The following is a 23,982-nucleotide window of genomic DNA, read 5'->3' as shown; positions in this document are numbered from 1 at the left end:
GAAGTTGAACTGTTTGTTGTTCTTTACATAATACATCGTGCGACGCATTTTTTTTGGCAGCATAAAATAGACAATCTTCTTGGGTAATATTGAATGAATTTCATGTGCATTCATGACATTTTATGCATTTCTGAATTATTTTAAAGTGGCGTCGCAAACGGCCTTGGTTACGAGGAGGATCCCCCCTAGCGACACCCCTCCTTTACGGCAAATGGAATATGGCGGAAGGTGAGAAAACATTAGACGGGCTGGAGCTCAGCAAGGTAAGATTTTTGGACTATATGTTTGACTACAGTAAATTGCACGTGAATACGTACGTTTGGATATAATTGATTGGTAATAATTACTACATAGTTTCAGGTTAAATCGTAAAATAAATGAATTGTCTACTACAGCTAGTTCCCGAGCTGGAAATCGTCCTGCTGTGCGTACCAGTTTAGGCAGCAATTGCTAGCTAATTTAGACTAGCTAGGTTATATCATGATATTATGTAGTCAATACTTTTGACAACTGTCAGTGTAGTCAATATAGATAATCTAATGTGATCCTGCGCGATGTTATTCCAATAATGTTCAATCTATGTGTGGAAAAATAGACAATTGATGTCAATCAAAAACCCTAAACAATGAAAAAAAATATCGTTGCTGTGAGCCAAATACCTTGGGATATTTGGCATATTAACTTTGATCAAAGTCATGGACAATATTTAAATTATGAAAATGAAAAAAATACAAAAAGCTTTGTTGTATCAGGCCAATTTGGTATGTTCAAGTCAAGTCAAGAGTTTTATTTGTCACGGCATACGAGTATACAATGAAATGCGGGTGGTCTTGTTCAGTGTGCCCAGTGGATACAGTTAAGGGCTTATCTAACTGTAATGTGTCATTAGGTAGACATAGGTGTGGCTTAATTAAGTAATCTCAAAACTGATGTTATAATCTTCTCTCTTGTTTTGCAGGGATGGCGGGACGCCGCAGACAGTGGGGCAGAGCTGCTCCACTACCTGATGGAGCATGTGCCACAGATCTATTGCAGGGAGCTGGAACCCAACCCTCAGGAGGAGGAGGAGCTTGTGCACAGCCGCCTCCTCCACCCTCTGGAGTGTTTCCTGTTCGGAGAAGATCCCCAGGAGGGCTTGGAGAAGCTCAAACAGGGCAGCACCTCCTCCCAGCTCTGTGGTCGTGTTTTCAAGGAGGGGGAGACGGTCTACTCCTGCAGGTCAGAATACTGCAGTGATTCAGGTGTCCAGCCAGGCATCTGCCTGAGCCTCATGCCCTCTCCTCAGGTTTTAGTGTTGGAATATCAATTCAAATTTAAAACAACTTCAATATCCACCAGAGAGTCTTCCGTCACATCAGACAAAAAAACATAAAAACATTAAAGGGACATGCCAACATTCTTCTCCAGAGTCTGTTAAGATAGATACCAATTTCCTCTCTGTGTGTTCAGTAGAAAGCTATCCGGCTGCAAGCTAGTCTAGTTTAGCACAAATTAATTGAAGCGGATATGGGTCAGCTAGCCTGGCTGTTGGATAAAAACACCTCTGTTTTTACAACTCTGGAGAACCACATTTCCCATAATGTTGGCGTGTTCCTTTAAAATAATACACTGTGCAGATCAAGAATTCTTGGAATGTAGGAGGCTGATTGCACTTGGAATAAATAACTTCTTATAGACATTCTGTGTCACCGTTCATTCATCTCAGGAGGCAACATCACATCTCAGGGGCTGTGAGTCCTCATCTAAAGCTACACACGCACTACATGACTTTCAAAGTCATCAGATCGCTTTACTGTTCACACAACACAACGGTTTCTGTTTTGCTCTGAGAGAATGAGCTGTCATTCATTCATTCCTCGTCTAATTCCCCCCCATGCTACACCTCACCCACTGCATGGTCTTTGTCAGTCTATCTTTCTCTGTCATTGTCTCTCTCTCCACTCGATATTCTCCTTCCATATTATCATTGTGGATATTCAGAATATGAAACTCTTATCGCCAAATTCAGGTGCTAAATACAGCTTTGAGGTTTATAAAAGCATTACGATCACAATGAGCTAGCGGAGAACAAAGGCAACTTGGTCAACCGCATTCTGGTAATTCTAATATCTCCCAGATCTCCACCCATCCCTTTTAAAAATGTCCCTAAAACCATGAATGAATGACAACTAATAACAGAGACACTAATAACACAGCAGGGTCATCAGACATTGCAACAGGCTGAACAGTTGGCTTCTGATTCAGACAAGATGGCTTATGAATTGACGGCTTTTCAAGACTGTTTCTTCATTCTGTTTGCGGTCCCTCACTAGTTCAAAGTCATTGTAATTGTATTGGCTTAAGAAACTCAGACGCAGAGGGTGTACAGATCACTACAGATCTGTACAGATACAGCACCTTTGCTGGCTGTGTTAACTACTCTCACTAGTTTGCCTTTGTATTTACAGCTGAGGTTCACCATACCACAATGTTATATTACATAATAATAATAATTCATTACATTTATATAGCGCTTTTCTAGACACTCAAAGCACTCCCCACAATGTAGGGTGGAAATTGCCTCCTTCACCACCACTGGTAGCACCCAACCTTGGGCTACGCAGGCTCAATGGCTGCCATACACTGGCACCAGGCACACATCACACTATACAATGGCTGAACGGCGACGGGGATTGATATCGGCCAATTAAGCGGAAGGGATAATTAGGTGGCCTTGATGTCAGAGACCTGATTGGGAATTTGGCCAGGAACGTCAGGGAACCCCCTACTCTTTTGCGATAAGCGCCCTGGGTTCTTTAACGACCGAATTCAGTCAGGACCTCGGTTTAGCGTCTCATCCGAAGGACTGCACTCGCAGCTGTACGGTGTCCCTATCACTGTAACAGGGGCATTGTTACTGACTAGTCCAGAGGACAGAGTGCCCCCTGCTGGACAACAATACCACTTTCCGACAGCAGCCTCGAACCGGTTGCGTGAATACTTTCCCTAATGGGGTTGTACTTCCGTGTTCGGTTTGCGCGATCTGATTGGCCACTGACGTTTCTGGTCATGTGACATGTGTGACATGTGTCCTCTGGACTAGTCAGCTTGATAAACTAGGCGTTAGGTAGTTTGCAGGCTGTTAGACCCGGAAATAGGCGCAGAACTAGGCGTCACACGATTGGCACACATGAGCTCTGGACTCGTGATCGGAAGATAACCGGTTCGCTTGAATACTTTCCCTAATGGGGTTGTACTTCCGCGTTCGGTTGGCGCGATCTGATTGGCCACTGACGTTTCTGGTCATGTGACATGTGTGCCAATCGTGTGACGCCTAGTTCTGCGCCTATTTCCGGGTCTAACAGCCTGCAAACTACCTAATGCCTAGTTTATCACTGGTTAAGCTTAGGCGACTCTTTCGAAGTTGGTTAAGGTTAGAGTTTGGAATCAGGGCTGGTGTTCTATCGCCCTGCTCTAAGACAAACTCTAACCTTAACCAACTTCGAAAGAGTGCCTAAGCTTAACCGGTGGCAGAACTAGGCGTCACACGATTGGCGCACATGTCACATGACCAGAAACGTCAGTGGCCAATCAGATCGCGCCAACCGAACGCGGAAGTACAACCCCATTAGGGAAAGTATTCAAGCGAACCGGTTATCTTCCGATCATGAGTCCAGAGCTCATGTAGCCATGCCACGCTGCCTAACATATCACTCTCTATTAGATTATAATTAATTATATACAGTATAACCCATGTTTTATTGATAAGATTTCTCATTTCTTATTGGTTAAAGGGGACATGCATTGCTATTCCAAGCACTATTTGGGCAACTTTAAACAATACCTGTGAGTCTATTGAACACATCTGTAAGCTTTTATTCAAAAAAATGCATTGTTTTATATTTCTAATCAAGTACTCCAAAGCCAAATTTTTCTCACTTTGGATTTCAGGCTGTGTTGGCCTGGCTCCGCCCATAAGCACTGTGTAAATGAGTATGTGATACTGCTGCTTCCTCGCGTGCGGTTTGTTTCCCCGACAGAAGCTCCTCTCTCTCTCTCCCTCTCTCTCACTCGCTCGTTGTCTGCCTCGCTCTGTTTGAGGAAGTCTCCCTCACTCTGTTTCTGCTGTCGCTGTAAACCATAGAGGGGGCGTTAGTTATGCAAATCATTGCTATATTAACGTCAGAAAAACCGTCAAATCAGAACAGCTTAGTTGAGTGAGGGAGGATCTCGTGAACTCGAGACTAGACTGATGAGTCAATATGGTAATTAGAGACACAGACCCATTGATACTAACCCGTATTACTATAAAACCATGCTAAACACAGAAAAAAGCCATTTACAATGCATGTCCCCTTTAAAATATGATAAGATACCACAGAGTTGGATGATAAGAGGATCAATGTAGGCTATTGGACATGTAAGCAAGTACCTTCAGTAGTTTGGCCCCTAAAGGCTTTCTTTCTACAGAGACCTCATCCCTCAACGACACCAAAGTTTACAACGCAAAAGTATTTAGGCTAAGTGTTTACAATGAATTGTTAATAAGTTCACTGTCTCAGGTTTTACTCTGTGTACTAGGATAAGGTGCACTTGTTGTAAGCAGAGCTGATCAAAGTGAAACTCCTCTTCCTCATTCTTACTATGCTCAGATCAGAGCCTGCTTCTCACTCCCAATTGTGCTCTTATTTCCCCCAAAACAGTAATTTATCACCATAAATCAATTAGCCATGAAGTTGTTGTTGGAAAGCCTTTATTTTCTCAGTGAAACGTAATATGCATGCTTTTAATTAGGCGTGTTAAACACACCAGAATTGAACAGACGAACATTGCAAGTCTATTTTTGTCTTTGAACGGCCAATGACTGTTGATATTTTAACATTAAAATATAAAGACAATGTTATTTATGCTTTGCTCAGTCACGGCTGACTTTCATTATAGTCCCACTGCGCCACCTTAGAAATTGCTTGACAACCCTGTCACTTGACTGATGCCAGTGACAATGACCCAGAAAGCAAACCATATGCTAGCAAGCCTTTCTGTCAATAATTTGCCTATGGTTGACAAACAGTGAATATGCATGGTATCACTGTCAGTCGTAGCCTCAAGTAGGCTACATTCATTGTTGTGAGTTGAATTGCGAGGGCAGGATGCGTAATGTTAGCTCCCATCATCTGTGCTGCTGAGGGTCCAGCCTCTGTAAAACAGCAAGGAGTGTATGGAACTTTTATTTTCCTTGTAAAACAGGAACAAATACCAAAATTAGGAATAAAAGTCCCCATTATTAGGCTCCTCAAATATCATCATTCATAAAAAAAACATGTATATAATTAGTGATGCACGATAATATCGGCCGCCGGTATCGGTCTGATATCAAGATTGGGCCGATATTAACACATTGGTCGCCAAAATCGCTTTTCATGCGTTGACCGCCAACATCGCTGTACAGCGTTTTTGAGATCAATATTAAATTTTTTCGCCATGGCATTCATAATTCATCCACCCAACCCCCGATACCCTAGATGGGACTGCAACGGCTCAATGTGGCCACCTGGTGGATGGTTGGGCGAGTTACACTCTCACCAAAACCGGATGTTGTCATCGGTGCGTCGAAGAAATTCCTACGGCTGCAGTCGCATCTCGCTACGGGACTCCTGACAGACACTATAGTACATATGGATCGCTTTCTAAACTTAATAATTGATATGATTTCGGCGTTTATTGCGCCATACAAACTGGAAATGGATCTAGGCGATCGCCGACGAATAATTGGGATCTTTCACTGCCAGTCTCATCGGCCCACGGTAAGAGAACAGTAACGTTATTTTCAACCCGATTGTGCGTTTCCTTGTTTGCAAACCATCTGATCAATATATCCACCCATACTACATAAAGCCGTTACTGATGATCAAGGAATTATAAACGACCCCCCCCTTTCCTCCATGCATGATGAAGCATAATGTATACCGATCATATACATTTGAATTTTTTAATATAGCGTGTATGGGAAAGAAACGCCAATCGATAATCTATCATATGCGTTTGGGCCTATAACTAGCGTTTTTGGAATTACAGCAGAAAAGATTAAAAACATACTTATATTCTCGAAGGTATTAACACAACAATGTATGAATGAAAAAGTATAACGTTCCCACATCCTGAACGATAGATAATCGATGTTGAATGGGCCATAGTAATGTCAATATAGCAATACAATTAAAAAAGTTATAGCCCTGCAAAGAAGGTAAACATCTCCATAGGCTTTTAACGGTGGCAGAGAGGGGTATGAGATGGGCGGTCAATGTGTTTAAAAAAAATAAAATCTATATTTTTTAATAATTCTTTTATGTTTTGGCCTTAAGTAGTTTCAAAATATCAGTAATTTCTGAAAATAAGTTACAAAAGTAAAAAGAAAAAAAAAAGCCATGACATTTAAGCCAATGAAAATGATGGGGGGTTTTTGAGCTTTAAACTTTTTAAAGTTTAAACTTCTTGGGAATAGTTAGGATGTGGATGGTGTGTGCCATGATAAGTGAAGGGATTATGCAAATCCTGGAATAAATTACCTACCTACATACCAATCTGCTTCGCTAGGTCTTATCTTGGAAAAATAACAATCGACCAAAAGAATGATACTGCATGCGTAATTGCAGAATAGCTATACGTGCATAACATAGCAGTGCAAACCAATTCATGGTGTTTGATGTAAGCGCACTGATGCCAGAGTGCATTTGGCTGAATAGTGAAATGTAGCACATCCTACCTGGTCAGCAACATTGTTGAAAACCTTGCCCTAGAGACACTATACCAGAGGTAGTCTAATATAGGCTACTATTGTATATTAACTAGGGGTGTAACTGTACACAAAAACCACGGTACGGTACATACCTCGGTTTTGAAGTCAAGGTTCGGTACGGTTTTCGCCTTTTCGGTACAGTGGGGGAAAGTTTGGCTTTCCATTTTCCACTTAGGGGTGATGTAGTGTGCAGTAACTAATTGTACTTGTAGGGCTGTCAACGAATATTCTATATTGAAATTAATAATCGACTTGTAAAAACATTTAAAGAGAAATTATAATTATATTAGATTGTGAAAAAAAACAGCCCCCGGTGGGCGGTCGTTAGTGGTTAACATACCGTTGTATTCGTTCGGTACACTACACAGCCGTTCGGTACGGTACACACTGAAACTTGTTCGGTTCGGTACGGATACGTGTACCTTTACACCCCTAATATTAACACGTTTTTATATATATATATATATATATATTTTTTTTTATATTCCCTAAACATAAAATTCGGGTCACTTATTTGTCAAACACTTACCCCGAAGTTGTTGAAATCCTCCAACTTCTCACAATGGAACTTTATGTGTACTGGGTGGTGTCATACTCCTAATGAATCAAATGTGACTTGGTTGTGAAAATAACACATTTTATGTTCCAATCAGGATGTCAGCCGCAAGTAAGCAGATCTTTCGGTCTTTGTTAATTTGCCCGGCTGTGACATGAAGTGAGCAAAGTGTAGCGGTGTATATACAGTCAGGAACCAGCAAACTCACAACCACTGGCCTATGTGCATAAAGGTGTTTGTCTTCTTGACCCCTACTGTCGACATCAAAGAACAAATCCAGCTGTTCTCCTGATTGCAGGGACTGTGCAATAGATCCCACCTGTGTGCTGTGCATGGACTGCTTCCAGGAAAGTGTTCACAAAGGCCATCGTTATAAGGTAACATCTCAATTTAAGCGAGCGTTTCATGAACTTTATTATATTACCTTATTTTGTATAATATGTATATTTGATTATCAAAGGGGAAACTCTTCATGTTGTTCATTGGTATGCAGATGATATGACATATTATGTTAATGTTATGCCTGTGTGTTTAGCTTACCCTTAATGACTCATTTCCCCCAGATGCACGCTTCATCCGGCGGGGGCTTCTGTGATTGTGGTGATCTAGAGGCCTGGAAGATTGGCCCCTGCTGTTCCAAACACGACACAGGGACAGCCACTGCCATGGTAACGGTGAGTTACATCATCACTGGGAGGGGGGGGGGCACATACACTTTTTCCATTCTGTGTCAATGAACCCCAGAATACTTATTTTCCTGTCTAAACTGGACGCTGCTCTCTTGGCCATTGCATTGGCTCCGGAAACTTGAAAGTGTCTGGGAAAGTGACCTGGGAAGGTTGACCTGCACCACTTAGAAAATCAGAGCTGGGTTAAGAGACAGGGATGGTGGTTGGCTGCTTCTAGAGCTGGGTTAAGAGACAGGGAATCAGGGATGGTAGTTGGCTGCTTCTAGAGCTGGGTTAAGAGACTGGGATGGTAGTTGGCTGCTTCTAGAGCTGGGTTAAGAGACTCTGATGGTAGTTGGCTGCTTTTAGAGCTGGGTTAAGAGACAGGGAATCAGGGATGGTAGTTGGCTGCTTCTAGAGCTGGGTTAAGAGACTGGGATGGTAGTTGGCTGCTTCTAGAGCTGGGTTAAGAGACTGGGATGGTAGTTGGCTGCTTCTAGAGCTGGGTTAAGAGACTGGGATGGTAGTTGGCTGCTTCTAGAGCTGGGTTAAGAGACAGGGATGGTAGTTGGCTGCTTCTAGAGCTGGGTTAAGAGACTGGGATGGTAGTTGGCTGCTTCTAGAGCTGGGTTAAGAGACAGGGATGGTAGTTGGCTGCTTCTAGAGCTGCGTTAAGAGACAGGGATGGTAGTTGGCTGCTTCTAGAGCTGGGTTAAGAGACTGGGATGGTAGTTGGCTGCTTCTAGAGCTGGGTTAAGAGACAGGGATGGTAGTTGGTTGCTTGTATCCCCCGTGGGAAAACTAATGGATTGGTTGTGTGGCAGCAGTTCAGCTGTGGTCTGAATGTTGGTTGATTGTGTGTGAGCTTTTTTCATTTAATTTCAAGCCTTTAATTTAAACCTTCATTTGCAATGCAGTCGAGTTGAACATGCATGTTAAAATATATAGGTCAAAACACAGATGAAAATAAAGAACAATCGGTTAAAACAGTAACACATTGAATAAATATGACAAAACAAAGATGAAAAAAAAAGAAGTGTTAAGACAGTTGAATTGAAGCAGGGAGTTTTGTGATCATGATTTTAAATTGTCCAGGTTAGTAGAGTGACTTTAGGTTAGTAGAGTGACTTCAGTAGGTTAGTAGAGTGACTTTAGTAGGTTAGTAGAGTGACTTTAGTAGGTTAGTAGAGTGACTTCAGTAGGTTAGTAGAGTGACTTTAGTAGGTTAGTAGAGTGACTTCAGTAGGTTAGTAGAGTGACCAGTAGGTTAGTAGAGTGACTTCAGTAGGTTAGTAGAGTGACTTCAGTAGGTTAGTAGAGTGACTTTAGTAGGTTAGTAGAGTGACTTCAGTAGGTTAGTAGAGTGACTTCAGTAGGCTGTCATCTGAGCTAAATGGAGTCCAAAGTTCCAATCCAGCCTCATTGCGATGTAAGGTGGTAGCTCTCCAACAAGGGCTTTATACATGAACAAATACCAATGATGATTATGCCTCTCTGCCAGAGAAGATCAACCCACCTTTCTAGGCGAGATGATCAACACAGTGTAGTATTAAAACAGTGCAACCTTTTAGTATTGATCATAGTGTTGGTTGTCTTTCTCAGCAGATCATAATGATATATAGATCATATTACTCTATAGATATGTTATATATATCATGATATATAGATATATGACATATACCGTAGATCATAATGATATCTTATATAGATATATGACATCGATCATAATGATATGTTATATAGATCATGATATATAGATATGACATTCGATCATAATGATATGTTATATAGATCATGATATATAGATATATGACGTAATAGATCATAATGATATGTTATAGATCATAATGATATGTTATATAGATATGACATAATAGATCATCATATGTTATAGATCATGATATATAGATATATGGCGTATAATATAGATCATAATTATATGTTATAGATATGACATTCGATCATAATGATGTTATAGATCATGATATATAGATATATGACATAATAGATCATAATGATATGTTATAGATCATAATATATAGTTATATGGCGTATATAGATCATAATGATATGTTATATAGATCATGATATATAGATATATGACGTATATAGATCATAATGTATGGGCTCACCTCTGATAAGCCCATCATGCCCAGGGGGCCTTGAACAAACACTGGCTTGATGACTCTGTCCTGTTTCAACAACAGCAGGTGTTGGTTTTGAACACACCACTGCTGGCCGCTGCCTGGTGAGCTGCTTTGTGTCGTCTAGTCTAGATGTGAGAGCTGGTCTGTGTTTAACAAGCATCGACAGGTTCTATGATGATCGTACCACCATCTCAGGAAGGATCATGGAAACTCCCAGGCAGGCGATGCTTATGACTCAGTGCTCCGTGTGACAGATGGCATGCCTTGTTCTCACACGGTAGTGTAGTGTCACATGATGGAGCCAGGGTACATACTGTAAACACGTACTGGATGTATTGTATGAGGGCCAGTGACTCCCGTTGTGTTGGACGTGTGTCTCGATACTGACTCTCACGGCTTAGCTGCTGCTTTTGGTCTTATGAGGTAAAATGTTCCGCCTGATTTCTCTTTTCCAGTGCAGCTGTGAGTGAAGAACTCCTCTGTGTTCACAGTGTGTCCCGTTTGACTGAGATGGAATAGTCTGAGAATGGAGGACTTTGGGAATTAGTAAAGGTTACTGCAATAAAGTTGACTCGTCTTTGATTGTCTTGAGTTCCTGCCAAGTTACACACTGTGGCGACTGTACATTTCTCTTCCCTCCATATCTCGTCAAGACAGGAAGTTGGAATAGCAATGAGCTTTGACTCTTCTGCGAGTGACATTTTGAAAAGGCTTTCACCGTAATTAATACATTTGATGATTTGCTATTCTATGTTTGAGTGAGAAGTTTTAAACTATTTGTATAACAGCATTTCAGGTGGATTGTGGGTGTGTGTGGCTGTGCGAGCGAGAGAAGTTCATTTATAAGGAAAATGAAGACGTTGGAAGCCACTTCCATTGACCATATTCACACGCCGGCAATTTTTGCTCTTATGCTCGGGAGACATAAGAACAAAATGGCTGCCATGTGAATATGGTCAATGCAAAGGATACGTTTTATTAAGCGCTATGTGACGACAGGATGAACCAATGTGCTTAAAAAGCAAAGCAAACCAACACAGTTAACTCCGTGCTGCAAGACAGAAGGTGGCAACACATTTCCAAATAATAGTAATAATAATGAATAATAAAATACCAATGAAATCTCAAGGTGCTTCACAGAAGATAGATTGAGAACTTTAGCATTTCAAGCTTAAAGTAGCGGTCGACCAATATGGATTTTTCAGACATTTAGAGAGATATTCTTTATTTTTTGCATCTGATAAAATACACCAATTTCATAATAACAAATTAAAAATGTCGCTTTTCTTTAGTAGACCTGCACTCATATTATTTTTAAATCAATAAATGTATCAAACAAAAGAAATTGATTGAAACACTTGCAGGATTGACAGGAGCACTAACATTTTTGTTCATTCATGTGGGTGCGGTTATCGATGCAGATTATTTCAAAATGTCAGATACCGGCATAGATTGATGAATCGGTCTATCACTAGCTTTAAGCTCAGGTAGCATGCTTGTCAGTTTGTCCAGTGCAAACTTGGCATTTAATAAATCTTGCCAAAATGTGTTCATTTTTAGATGCAAAGTGCCTGTATGACTGGCAATGTCACTCACTCACTCACTCACTCACTCACTCACTCACTCACTCACTCACTCACTCACACACTCACACACTTAGCCACTCCGCCCCTAGTGGCAGCTCACAGGCATTGCACTTTGTGTAAGACCAGTTCAATCTACGCCAGAACGCTTCGCACCGCGTGTCCTTGTTGTTACTATTGGGGGCATTTCTGGAGGCCCTCACGCTCCACACTGTTTATAAGTGACTAATTGACCTGTCACTCTGCCGCTCCCTGCAGGATGAGTGTGTGCTGGAGCCTGGCCTGCGCGAGCGTGCTGAGAAGCTCTTCCGGGGGCTGCTGCGCTACACCACCAACCTGCTGGTCTGGGAAGAAAGCTTTGAGCTGTCGGCAGCACTCCAGCCCAGGTACTGCAGGAAGTCCGAACACGCACACCGTCACGCACACGCACACACACACACACACACACACACACACACACACACATCAAACACCTTCATTATCTTTTAATGGGTTTCAATCTACACCGATGACCATGTCTCTTCTCTCTTGATTGTGAAAGGGTCAAAGAGAACACATACTACTGTGTACTGTACAATGACGAGCACCACTCGTACGACCACGTGATCTACACCCTGCAGCGGTCTGTTCACTGCGACCACGCCGAAGCCCAGACGCACACGGCACTCATTGACAAAGAGGTATTGTTTGGCCCCCCGTCTCTCATACGGCAACACAGTCACATTTTATGTTGTTGTCCAGAACACACTGATCATAACAATAACCGCTCCGGGGCACTATGTGGAATTTGAATTGCAGGGTCGACGAGCGGTGAAGAGAGGAACTCTGCGTTCCTGCCAGCAAGCAAAGGATCTCATCAGGGTAAATCCCGGCCTCTATGCACTTTTCTTTGCATTCATCATAATAAGCGCATGCACGTTAACACTTTCAGTGCCAGCAGGGGGCGCATGATTTAGCGCTTGAGTGCCGGCGCTCTAGTCAATCAGAGAGCGAGCACATTTGCGAACGCATAAACTATCTTAAATTATGGCTATGTGTCTAATACGCCCGTCGCTTATCAATGACTTGTTTGCAGTCAACATTGTCTAAACGGATTGTTTTCTAATCGGTACATTTCCGTTTTATACCATTTTGAAAAATGCTCGTTTTTGGAAACTTCCAGAAAAAAATGTGATTCTGCAGGAATCGCCCTTTAGTGGAATACACAAAACACGTTGTAATTTTTCGGCCTATTTATGAATCGTTTTCAAATAAACGCTAGATTATCGATAGTATATGTGTACTTATGCACGCTAGAGAAGCGGGCTGAAAAATGTATTATCCATTTCCTGATCAGCACACACACACACGCACACGCACACACACATATGGTACGCGCTGAGATATAGGTGAAAAAAAACTGATTATCCCAAGACTGGTAAAATAGATTCCTTACCTCAGATCAGATGTTCTCCAAAAAGATTATTCCAATTCCTGATCGCCATTCCAAATATAGATCACGTTTATTGATCCAACGCTGGGTACTGGAAACACATATTCCACGCTGTTCTGATGGTCGGCAATGAATGGGATCGTCTCCGGTTACATGCCTGATAAGTAAAATGTGGATTCCGGATTCTTTTTTTCCCATCAATTTCATTCAGTCCAATCCAATGGGTGCAATACCATCCGGAGAGACGATAGGGGGCGGTATTTTCCCTGTTTGAGCTCAGAGAGTCCCAGTGGTAACGTGAGGCTAGATTGATAAATGAATGGAAATCGCTAATAAAAAAAATAACAATTAAAAAACGAGATTTCACGTCGTTGGCACTCAACGCATGGCATGAAATAACGAGATTTCTCGTGGCTGGCACTCAAAGTGTTAATATAACAATATTGTACAGGATTCCGAAGTGTTCTGACTTTTGTGGGAGGGTGTGTGTGAATGCAACATACAGTACCATAACACAGTATCCCGGCGATGGCCGAGACAATCTCATATTAGCCAGAATACGGAGACATGGATACTACTTATTATACCATTTTACTTCTGGTATTTACAGTCTGTGCAAGTTTCCTTTTCAATATGAATGCGTCAGACCATAATGAGCTGTTGCACTGTGTGAGCTGTTGCACTGTGTTGCACCGTGTGAGCTGTAGCACCTGCGACAAAATCAGTTTGGTAACTTTGTATTTGCTTGGAGAGTGGCTGCGAGCGGTGCTGTGCGATGCGGCGAAGCTGTTTGAGCTGAACTTTTATCGGATGCCCTGTTCCTATTTCCTTCCTGTTGTTCGCGGTGTAGTATCGGGTTTACATGAATGAATGAATGAATATAATTTTATTTCAGTGTTCTTTTACAAAGCAATGTACAGTAGTAGGAAATGTATTAAAAAAAGAAAGAACTACTGAAAAGGTGTAGGCTGAAGCCAAGGCTTATATTGCTTACCATTTTTACATTCCATTATTAATAAAAAATAAAATAAAAAATTCAGTACATAATTTTGCAAAAACAAAAGGTTACGGAAGTTTTATAGTGTACTGTACAGTAATATACAAAACATATAAAAAAAATGTAACTGTTGTAATATACAGTTATATTATAATAAAATATAATTAAGATTATAATAAAGTTTTATATTTATGTATCACCTTATATTTGAACATTTTCTTAAATGTATTAATCAAACTACAATTTTTTTATTCGTTGTCACAGTTATTCCACAGGTTTACCCCTTTAACAGATATACATCTACTTTTAATACATGACGTAACAAGTACATATTTAACGGATTCAGTGTGGACAGATAGTGTCTATGCAATGCGATAAGTCAGATGCTCACGTTTTAGTTGGGACACTGAGCTGTAACACTGTGAGCTGTAAGATGGTGTGAGCTGTAACTCTGCTGTGTGTTCATAGTCCAACTCGGAGCACATCTCCCTTCAACCGCTGCGTGTGGAGATCCTCCACTCGGCCGTCATGGCCCAGCAGAGCTTTGCCGTGCGCCTGGGAACCTGGTTCCAGCAGATCATCGGTCACTCTGGTACTACCAGTCACCATCACTGCACCACACACACACACACACACACACACACACACACACACACACACACACACACACACACACACACACACACACACACACACACACACACACACACACACACACACACACACACACACACACACACACACACACACACACACACACACACACACACACACACACACACACACACACACACACACACACACACACACACACACACACACACACACACACACACACACACACACACACACACACACACACACACACACACACACACACACACACACACACACACACACACACACACACACACACACACACACACACACACACACACACACACACACACACACACACACACACACACACACACACACACACACACACACACACACACACACACACACACACACACACACACACACACACACACACACACACACACACACACACACACACACACACACACACACACACACACACACACACACACACACACACACACACACACACACACACACACACACACACACACACACACACACACACACACACACACACACACACACACACACACACACACACACACACACACACACACACACACACACACCAGGGTTTTTCGAACGGACGTTTGAACCATCGTTTTTAATCATGCAATAAGCTCATTAGCGCACATTTACGCATATAACGTAGCGCATATGCGCACATTGCTGCGATTATTAACAGTACTGACTACGTACTGGCCACGGGAGGCTTCAATAACGTTTGGATGATAATCCATTTTGTGAATCCATTTGTTGAAACAACATCTCTTTTGGCCGACGGCTGCTGCTATCTTAACGTTAGCAAGCTAAAGCCAAGGGCTGCGCTCTGCATAGCTTAATTAACGTGCATAACATAATAGGGGTGTAACGGTACACAAAAACCATGGTACCTCGGTTTTGAAGTCAAGGTTCGGTACGGGTTTTCGGTAAAGTGGGGGAAAGTTTGGCTTTCCATGTTCCACTCAGGTGTGATGTAGTGTGCAGTAACTAATTGTACTTGTAGGGCTGTCAATGAATATTCTATATTGAAATTAATAATAGACTTGTAAAAAAAAAAACAAAAAAAAAAAATCAATTAGATTGTGAAAAAAAACAGCCCCCGGTGGGCGGTCGTTAGTGGTTAACATACCGTTGTATTCGTTCGGTACACTACACAGCCGTTCGGTACGGTACACACTGAAACGGTTTGGTACGGATACGTGTACCTTTACACCCCTATAACATAACTCACCCGTGTAACGTTAAGTAACTTGTGTTCCGCTGGGAAAGCATCAGCATCACTGCATACACTTGTTTTAATCCAAACGTCCATTCGGAAAAGTTGTATTATGAAATAAGACGGGTGAGTGTGAGTCACTAAACTCTTTTTTGCACGTTTGATTCATTTCCTGATATGACGGGGAGTCGGGGACCACTCCTCATCTCACTAGACTGTGTTGTTGTGACCCGTGTTCACGCGTGACTTTCGAATTATTCTAAACACAATAGTACTGTGATATTCTGAATATATATATATCACATTCTGATATATATTTTTCGTGTAAAATAAAAAAGCGGAGGTTCGAACTCATTGCACACACACACACGCACATGCACGCACACACACACACAGGGTTCCATTCCCACTGGGGACAACCATAATAAAGATGTATGCACTCATGATATTATAAGATTACTTTGGATGAAAGTGTCCTTTAGGTAAGAATTGGGTATTACCGGTATGTCAAATCTAAATCTTAAGACTGTTGGGGTGTCTCATCTGATTTTAATAAATCAGAAGTCTTGGGCTTTAATCATTTGTAAATATTCCTAAAACCTTTTCTTTTCTTAAAAGCATAGTTCAGTGACTGTATGTAATGGACCACATCTTCCTTTTATTATTTGGAGCACAACGATAATAGTTGTATCATTAGAAAGCTGAGAATCTCCCCGTTTCATGAGTGGGCCATATGATTCTTAAAATGTGTTTTTCAACGTGACTGAAAAGGATAGAGCAGGTCACATATGTGTGGTATGTTAACATGTTATGTTATGTAACTGTTTATACTCCTTGATTGTTCACTACTTTGGTATTGGCCTATGGGGTGTTCCCTGTTTGTAACCTTGTATCTAATAGACCATGTTATATGACTTGAATGGTGTGTTTTGTCCAGTGGGATTCAGGCAGGTGTTCTGCCAGGTGGCCTTGGAGACCAGCACAGAGCCCAACCAGCAAAGCCTCATCAGCAGACTGATGCTGCATGACGCCAGGATGTACAAAGGCAAGTAGACCTGCCATTGATTTAATGGCTTGATTTGATTAATCTACCATTCCACTAACCTCAAGCCTCTCCCCTCTGTTTCCACTAGGAGCCCGCAAGATAGTGCATGAATTGATCTTCTGCAGTCTGCTAATGGAGACGGAATACAAGAGGCTTTTTGCGATCGAGTTCACAAAGGTATGACATTATGATCGAGTTCACAAAGGTATGACATTATGATCGAGTTCACAAAGGTATGACATTATGATCGAGTTCACAAAGGTATGACATTATGATCGAGTTCACTAAGGTATGGGAAATGCTCTTTCTTTTCTGGTCAAACGTAAAAGAATATCTATATGAATAACCCCCCCCCCCCCCCCCCCCCCATTTTACACTTGTCTTTCAGCACTACAAGCAGCTGCAGAAGGACTTCATCAGTGATGACCATGAGAGGAGTATATCCATCACTGCCCTGTCTGTCCAGATCTTCACTGTTCCCACGCTGGTAAGATTCTCTCATTTCCTGATCAGGAATCACCGCGCACACACACACACGCATAGGGAAAAAGCTTATATCTCCGTGAAAACAGGTCTGATTATCCTAAGACTGGTAAAATAGATTCCTTACCTGAGATCAGATGTTATCCAAAAAGATAACTCGGCTCGATTGATGAAATATGAATTCAAATCGCCAATAAATAAAAAAAAGCGGCAAACAGACGATATATGTCGTTGGCGGCACTCAACTGGCGGCATGAACTAATGACTTATAGCGTTGGTGGCATCCAAAGTGTTAAGGTACTGTCATTGGTTTGAAGTGTCTTAATTTATCTTCATCTTCAATTTATCTTCAAAATCTTCATTTTGCTAAGAGAGTGAACATCATTTGGTCATCACACACACACACACACACACACACGCACGTGTGTGTTGCAGAACATTCTCCGATAAGTATTTGTCACAGATCCTGAGTAAAAAAAGATGCATGTGGTGTGGTGTGGTTTGACCAACTGATATGGCCCGACATTAGTGCAAGATAGGAAATGCAGGAATAACTTATGTTCATTAACAGAAGTACTGAAAAACTATTTAGAGCTTTTGCATGACCTCAGTAATTTTCCACTATAAGAGACGTTTAAGTAAAAGTCAAATGTTTCACTTCAGTCATCCAGTAGTTTCTGCCAGAATCCTTAGTTACCATTGCAACCACTCACTGTGTGATTCCCAGCCTTTTGGGAGATTGTTATTCATTTTAAACATATTTAAAAATCATATTTCACCTCAAGATGCAGTCAATTATAATTTTACTTAACATGAAATCACATCACATTTAATTATTTTCTCAGAATATGTTTATTTTTCAGTAAGTAGCTTCGTCATTGCCGTCATCTTTAGTGTTACAGGTTTCACCACTCAAAACTACCACAGTGATCCTTCTCATTATGTAGACTGTAGTCTCTGGATATGATGTGCACTGCATGTTGAATGCACAGTGCAGAGTTGCGATTCAACAGAATTTCCATTAAATGGGGATATTTTAAACATGTCACAAGATCTAGTATTGCCTTATTATGTGTATTTGCTCCCCGGCCCTATCATAAGCAATATTCTTTTAAAATTGAAATTGGCAAAATCTCTTAACTTCCTGAGCTTAACTTCCGACTAGGGATGTCCGATATTATCGGCCTACCGATATTATCGGCCGATATTGGCATTAAAATGTGATATCGGAAAATATCGGTTTTCAATTTTTTTAATTTGTTTTACATTTCTATAACCTTTATTTACCCAGACAAGTAAGAACAAATTCAGATTTTATTTATTGTCAAAAGTATGCATAATGTTGTGTTAATTCCACAACAAGAGATATGTAATGTTAATTACCTGATATTATTCCTTTTTTTGGGGGGGGGGGGGGGAGAACCCTGCATATATCGGTTGATATCTGTATCGGAAATTAAGAGTTGGACAATATCGGTATATCGGTATCGGTAAAAAAGCCAATATCGAGCATCCCTACTTCCGACCCTTTGCAATGCCAGTGTTACACTTAAACAGCAGGTAATATACTTAAGGTAATATACTTAATATATACTTCTTTCGAAATTACATGAAAATAAAATGTAGATGTAATAAAAACCACCCTATTCTGCCCTTTAGATTGTACTGTATATGCCGGTGCTTTCATCAGTCAGCCTTGCTGTCGTCTCCCCTGTCCTCCCAGGCCAGGCAGCTGATAGAGGAAGGGAACGTCATCAGGGTGATAGTTGACACGGTCATGGAGATGCTCCAGGATCACCTGGACGCCAACAACCGCTTCCACTTCCAGGGCTACAACTCTGACAAGTTCTTCCGCATCCAAGTCATCTTCCACGACCTCAGGTGAGTCGGCATGCGCTCCGGGTTCAGAGTAGTCTCTCCACCGGTAGGTCTCCTGCTCTGGATATCCTTTGGTCCTAAACGTTGAGGTGACGTTTGTCTTTCCCAGGTACATTCTGATCAGTAAGCCCGCGGTGTGGGCTGAAGAGCTGAGGGTCCAGTTCCTAGAGGGACTCAAAGTCTTTCTGGCACTCCTCAACTGCATGCAGGTAGCCTTCCTTTCACGTTAACCACAAATACCTTCTCCCGTTTCACAATAAGAATATTGCATTCACCTATAGTCTTTTGTAAAAAATTTAAATTAAAATCAAATTAAAATGAATACATACACACTTGCATACATACATACATACATACATACATACATACATACATATTACATGCACCGCAAACCCACCCCCACACAATCACACCTACTGCCCCCTGTGCACCCACCACACAAAGTGGCCACAATTGACCTACCGGTATATCAAACCCTGTTGTGATCAGAGGATCAAGAAAAGAGGACAGGGTTTGAGATGGGTTAGTTGAACCTAACTTCTTTATTGTTTGAGTTGCCATGTCACCACATCTCGTGTAACATCTTGACTCCTCATCAGGGCATGGAGGAGGTGAAGCGGCAGTTCGGTCAGCACATTGAGGTGGAGCCGGAATGGGAGGCTGGTTTTTCTATCCAGATCCAGCTCCGGCACATTCTTGCCATGTTTCAGGACTGGTGCTCGTCTGATGTGAGTCTGCATGCCATGTGTTGTTTGTTTCCCCCCCCAAACCAACTATTGATTCAATAAAGAGAAGAGCTGCTCGCCCCCCTTCTCTGGTCTCAGAAGAATTTCCTCTCCGGCGACACGGAAATTAAGATTAGCCACAATACATTTACAATGCAACGTAGAAACCCATACACTTCATACACATCTGAGACACACACTCACATATCTGAGACACATTCACACACACACTCCACACACACACTCGCATGTCTCTGAGACGCATTCTCTCACATGCACCTTGGAGACTAATAGCATCCCATTAAGGCCTCTACATGCTACAGCAACTTCAAAGCAACTGCACCACAACATCGACAAAGCAACGGTGTTGTAGACACTGCCGTTATGCTTCTGCAACATCGACGCGCAAAGTTAGTTTAACTAAAGTTAGTTTAGGTTTGTGTTAACGTTAGATAATGTACAAAATAAACGTATTTCCGGTGCTTTTAGACGTCGCTCTTTTATTTTGAAATCCCCCGACCGGAAGTGTTATAGTGTCTGTTGCTAGCAGCTTAACTTCCGTCGCCCATTTCTGTGCTTTTCGAGCTAACGTTACCGTAACGTCATTAGTTTCCAATGGAGAGGAGAGAAAGACCTCGGCTCATGCAGCTCAAACTACCTGTTGGAATAAATTAATTGATTGATGTTTAACTTGTCCCTGTGTGTGTCCAGTCATTTCGACTAGCAAACGTTGTATTTAACGTTACCTCAGGATACCATTGTATTTAGTTGGTTAGCTATGTAGCTAATGTGGATAGCATTTTGTATAGCATCAATGCTAGCTGGCTGGCTACAGCTTTATTTACTAAATTATGGAGGCTTTTTAATCGTCAAGGTAAGAGAGGATTTGTCATGATCAACTGAAGGCGTATGCTATGGAACAATATGTGCTTGGGTTTTCAGAAAAAGGCCAGCTATGACGCTAATTATTTAGCTAATATTGATGGCATAGCTTGCTGGCTACAACAATGGCGGATGGTATTCCTCGCTGCGGGACCAATATTATTCTATGACAGCCCCGCCCCCATTCACTACCAACCAATCACTGCTACGCAATATCAACGCAACGGCTGTTTAGGTTAGATTTGGGGGACATGTACGCAACGTCCTCGCAACACAGTCTACAAGACCCTCTAAAACAACCGTGTTGAAATCGCGCCGATGTTGTTTTGAAGTTGCTGTAGCATGTAGAGGCCTTTAGAAGTGCAGCATATGTTTCCATTACAGATGGAGGTTGACATCATGTAAGCAAGAGTTGAACTATTTCTCCTCTGCCGTTTATACATATGTACATATATATATATATATATAATTATTTAAAATTTTTATGTCTGTGGTTTAGTTTGTTTGTTTTGTATGTTTATAAGGGAAAAACAAATCGTTAAATTGTTTGATGGTGTATAAAATAACTGAAATAAATGTAAGATTTGTAAAAAATTTAAAAAAGAACTGTATAAACTTCATAGACCGCATAGCAAACAGCATAGATCTCTTACTGGAGTTTTGCCAGAGGCTAGGACCATGGAGAAAACACTTCCAGAACCGAAGGGACGCAGGGCTCTATTACGTTGTCCCAGACTCATCTTTGCCCATGCCTGCCCCCTTCAGGACACAGTCTTGCTGCTGGCGTTCAAGGAGTGCCACACGGCTTTGATGCGCTGCAGCAACCAGCTCTTTCACAGCGACCCCACTGACTACTACATGTGCAAACACATCCTCCACGTCCGCCCATACAAAGTATCTCAGGAGCCAGTCAGCATACATCTCCCCATCTCCAGGCTGCTTGCTGGTAAGAGAACTCTTAATATTTTATTTGATTTCAAACCTTTATTTAAACTCTAAAGGCAACTGAGGTTTCCCTCATTTACAGTCACGTTGAGTGTACATACAGAGTTAAGCACAAAAACAAGGCATAATCAATCATAACAATAAGACAAGTAAGGATAACAATCAATTAAAACATGTTCAACTTGATTGACAATGGTTGGAGAACAAGGTTTTAAACTCTGCAACAGAGGGGAGAATCTCAAGCTGCTGGAGTCCATGAGCTAGAGGGGCATCATGGCAAAATGCAGATTTATCCTGTTCAGAGTATAACCCTTTCACTGCCACACGACAGAAGGTTAACCCTTTACTATCACACAACCGACGGTCACCGGACTAACCGGCTGTTGTGTGGCAGTGAAAGGGTTAACCTTCTGTGAATTGTCGCAGTGAAAGGGTTAACCGCTTTGGTAGTGCGGCAGTGAAAGGGATAAGGAGGTAGCTTACCAATAAAGGCCTTCAAAATGTACAAATACCAGTGTTTGTTGCGCCTCTCCATCAGCGAGGACCGACCAACCTTCTCATAAAGCACACAGTGTAAGGGGCGGCTGGGTAGCGCAGTGGACTAAGCACTCGCATACCACCGCAGAGACTCTGCGATCGAATCCAGCTGTCAGCGGTACCTCCGGCTTGGTCAGTCGTCCCTACTAACACAATTGGCAGTGTTAGCAGGTGGGAAGCCGGTGGGGTATGTGTCCTGGTTGTTGTAAACAGCGACTCCTACTGGTCGGTCGGGGCACCTGTTCAGCAGGGAAGGGATCTGGGGGTGATAGTGTGATCCTCCCACACGTTATATTCCCCCAGTGAGAGTCCTCTCTGTCGTGTGAAAAGAAGCGGCTGGCTGACTCCACATGTATCGGAGGAGGCATGTGATAGTCTTCACCCTCCCTAGTCCGACAGTGGGGCAAAATGCGCGCAACGACCAGGAAGGGAATTGGCATAACGACTAAATTGGGATGGGAGAAAAATACGGAAAAAAGGTGATAACAAAAAATAGATCCAAAAAAAATAAAGGACACCGTGATGAGTGTCGTATCTATCATTAGTGATGGATCTGACGGTAGAGTGATATACAGAGTCCAAGGATTTAAGGGTTGAGGCCGCAGCATGCCTATAAATTACGTCACCATAGTCCAGGACTGCTAAGAAAACTGCTTCATATAATGTAATATAAACTCAGTATTATGCTGTATGAAACTGTGGGAGTTGTGCAGTCTCCAATATTCTGTCTGCCTACTGAGTACTTCTAAGTACCCTTTTCTTTATGATCCATAGGCTTGTATGTACACCTGTGTAGGACAGGAGCAATTGAACATCTCCATGAACACGTTGATCCTGTAAGTAACGGGTTTGGTTTTTCATTCACAGTCGATCACGTTAATCTCATAGAACACCACACAAATGAAATATTCTAATATATTTCCATGGCCCAAGACGGTTCAATCAATATTTGCGAACATGAGCTGCTCACTCCCAAAGTCCGAAACCAGAAAAGTAAGAATCAAAGGTCTGGATCTGCTCCATTGACGATGCATAGGAGACTGATTTTGTGGACCCACAGAAGTTTCTTAAATTTATTTTAATAAAAAAATTATATATCCAAATGAGCTTTATTCTATAGTAGTGGTCTCAGTTCTGAAACATAAAATGTTCTTATGAACTCAGAACATTCCCCTGGGTGCTCGGTGTCATCTAATATAATCATTCCCAATTCATTGTCTATGGAGCAGCTTCAAACATTATACCGGTACTTGATTACATCACAACTTTGAGTTTTAGCACTCTAGGTTTTGGATTTGCGAGAGAGTTGCTAATTTTCACTAATATATTTGTAGGAATAACACGTATGAATTCTGAAATCGCTCGTAGTTCCCCTTTTTGTAGTTATTCACGCTAATCTTCAGATATTCATCATCATACATGTTCATCTTCATTAACCCTTTCACTACCACACTAAAGAAGGTTA

General features: G+C 41.7%; 1 protein-coding gene across 1 annotated transcript in view; it reads left to right on the top strand.

Annotated features, from left to right (window-relative positions):
- Window positions 1-178: 178 nt before the first annotated feature.
- Window positions 179-23,982, top strand: part of ubr1 (ubiquitin protein ligase E3 component n-recognin 1) — a 59,629-nt gene continuing 35,825 nt past the window's right edge. The window contains exons 1-16 of the mRNA XM_084311560.1: window positions 179-263; window positions 959-1,218; window positions 7,630-7,708; window positions 7,895-8,005; window positions 11,988-12,115; window positions 12,271-12,409; window positions 12,528-12,590; window positions 14,627-14,750; window positions 16,960-17,067; window positions 17,156-17,244; window positions 17,456-17,554; window positions 19,274-19,431; window positions 19,538-19,637; window positions 20,028-20,156; window positions 21,801-21,981; window positions 23,292-23,353. Of these exons, the coding sequence (XP_084167686.1) occupies window positions 219-263; window positions 959-1,218; window positions 7,630-7,708; window positions 7,895-8,005; window positions 11,988-12,115; window positions 12,271-12,409; window positions 12,528-12,590; window positions 14,627-14,750; window positions 16,960-17,067; window positions 17,156-17,244; window positions 17,456-17,554; window positions 19,274-19,431; window positions 19,538-19,637; window positions 20,028-20,156; window positions 21,801-21,981; window positions 23,292-23,353 (1,875 nt within the window). The 5' untranslated portion in view covers window positions 179-218. The remainder of the gene's footprint in view (window positions 264-958; window positions 1,219-7,629; window positions 7,709-7,894; window positions 8,006-11,987; window positions 12,116-12,270; window positions 12,410-12,527; window positions 12,591-14,626; window positions 14,751-16,959; window positions 17,068-17,155; window positions 17,245-17,455; window positions 17,555-19,273; window positions 19,432-19,537; window positions 19,638-20,027; window positions 20,157-21,800; window positions 21,982-23,291; window positions 23,354-23,982) is intronic.

This window comes from Notolepis coatsorum (genome assembly GCF_963971535.1).
Source record: "Notolepis coatsorum genome assembly, chromosome: 3".
NCBI classification, from domain to species: Eukaryota; Metazoa; Chordata; class Actinopteri; order Aulopiformes; family Paralepididae; genus Notolepis; species Notolepis coatsorum.
Note: the sequence above shows the minus strand (reverse complement) of the source record. Positions and strands in the feature narration are given on the sequence as shown.